Source organism: Pan paniscus, chromosome 15 (assembly GCF_029289425.2).
Source record: "Pan paniscus chromosome 15, NHGRI_mPanPan1-v2.0_pri, whole genome shotgun sequence".
NCBI classification, from domain to species: Eukaryota; Metazoa; Chordata; class Mammalia; order Primates; family Hominidae; genus Pan; species Pan paniscus.
Window position 1 is genome coordinate 107994347 of NC_073264.2, and position 1053 is coordinate 107995399.

Consider the following 1053-nt stretch of genomic DNA (forward strand, 5'->3'; position numbering starts at 1 on the left):
CAAGCGTCCTTGGAGATTCCTCCATTGTAACTGATTTGTGACTGCGGTGCAGGATGGTCGTAGTGGAGGAGGCTGTGCCTGTGTAGGGCAAGGAGTCATGGGAATTCTCACGCCTCCTGTGCAATTTCACTGTAATCCTAAAACTGCTGTAAAATAAACTTTATGATAAGGAGTGACAGAAACATTTGAAGGAAACTTTTGCCACTTTTTAAGAATCATTCTTAGTCTCACCACATGATCAAATAACTTTGCTCCATATCATGTATTCATCCAGTTTGAAAACTTGTTCACAGTAGCACCTTCATGGAATGTTTGTATCAACTTTATTGAGTGTGGCCTTTTCCACTCTGTGAATTTGGCTTATATTACGACTCTTGAATGGAATATTTATCTTAAAATTAGAGTATGTACTTGTTTCTACTGTTCTTTTTTTCTCAAATATATAACCCATTTTGTAAACAGCCTTAAACCTAATAACCCCTGTCATCTCCTCAGCCCGGCACAGCTGCCTTCTCCCTCAGGGTTTCTGACACTCTCAGGATGTGGGTTTTCACACTGTGTCTGTTGCACAGTAATACACGGCCGTGTCCTCAGATCTCAGGCTGCTCAGCTCCATGTAGGCTGTGCTCGTGGATTCGTCCGCGGTAATCGTGACTCTGCCCTGGAACTTCTGTGCGTAGTTTGCTGTACCAAGGATAGGGATGATCACTCCCATCCACTCAAGCCCTTGTCCAGGGGCCTGTCGCACCCAGCTGATAGCATAGCTGCTGAAGGTGCCTCCAGAAACCTTGCAGGAGACCTTCACTGAGGACCCAGGCTTCTTCACCTCAGCCCCGGACTGCACCAGCTGGACCTGGGACTGGACACCTGTGGAGAGGACACAGGAGTGAATAAAATCCTCTTTAACTAAACCAGGATCCCTTCCTCAGCCTTAGGACTAGGAAGCCCCTCACCTGTAGCTGCTGCCACCACAAAGAGGAACCTCCAGGTCCAGTCCATGGTGATGAGCTGTGCTCCCAGGGGCTTCTTCAGAGGAGGAATGTGGTTGTTATG

The 1053-nt window shown here is 47.3% G+C and overlaps 1 gene segment (V, D, J or C); it reads right to left on the reverse strand.

Annotated features, from left to right (window-relative positions):
- Nucleotides 1-550: 550 nt before the first annotated feature.
- On the reverse strand, nt 551-1053 carry LOC100986790 (immunoglobulin heavy variable 1-69D-like). The segment is given in 2 exon segments: nt 551-867; nt 954-1053. Coding segments are annotated over 2 exon segments (363 nt in total).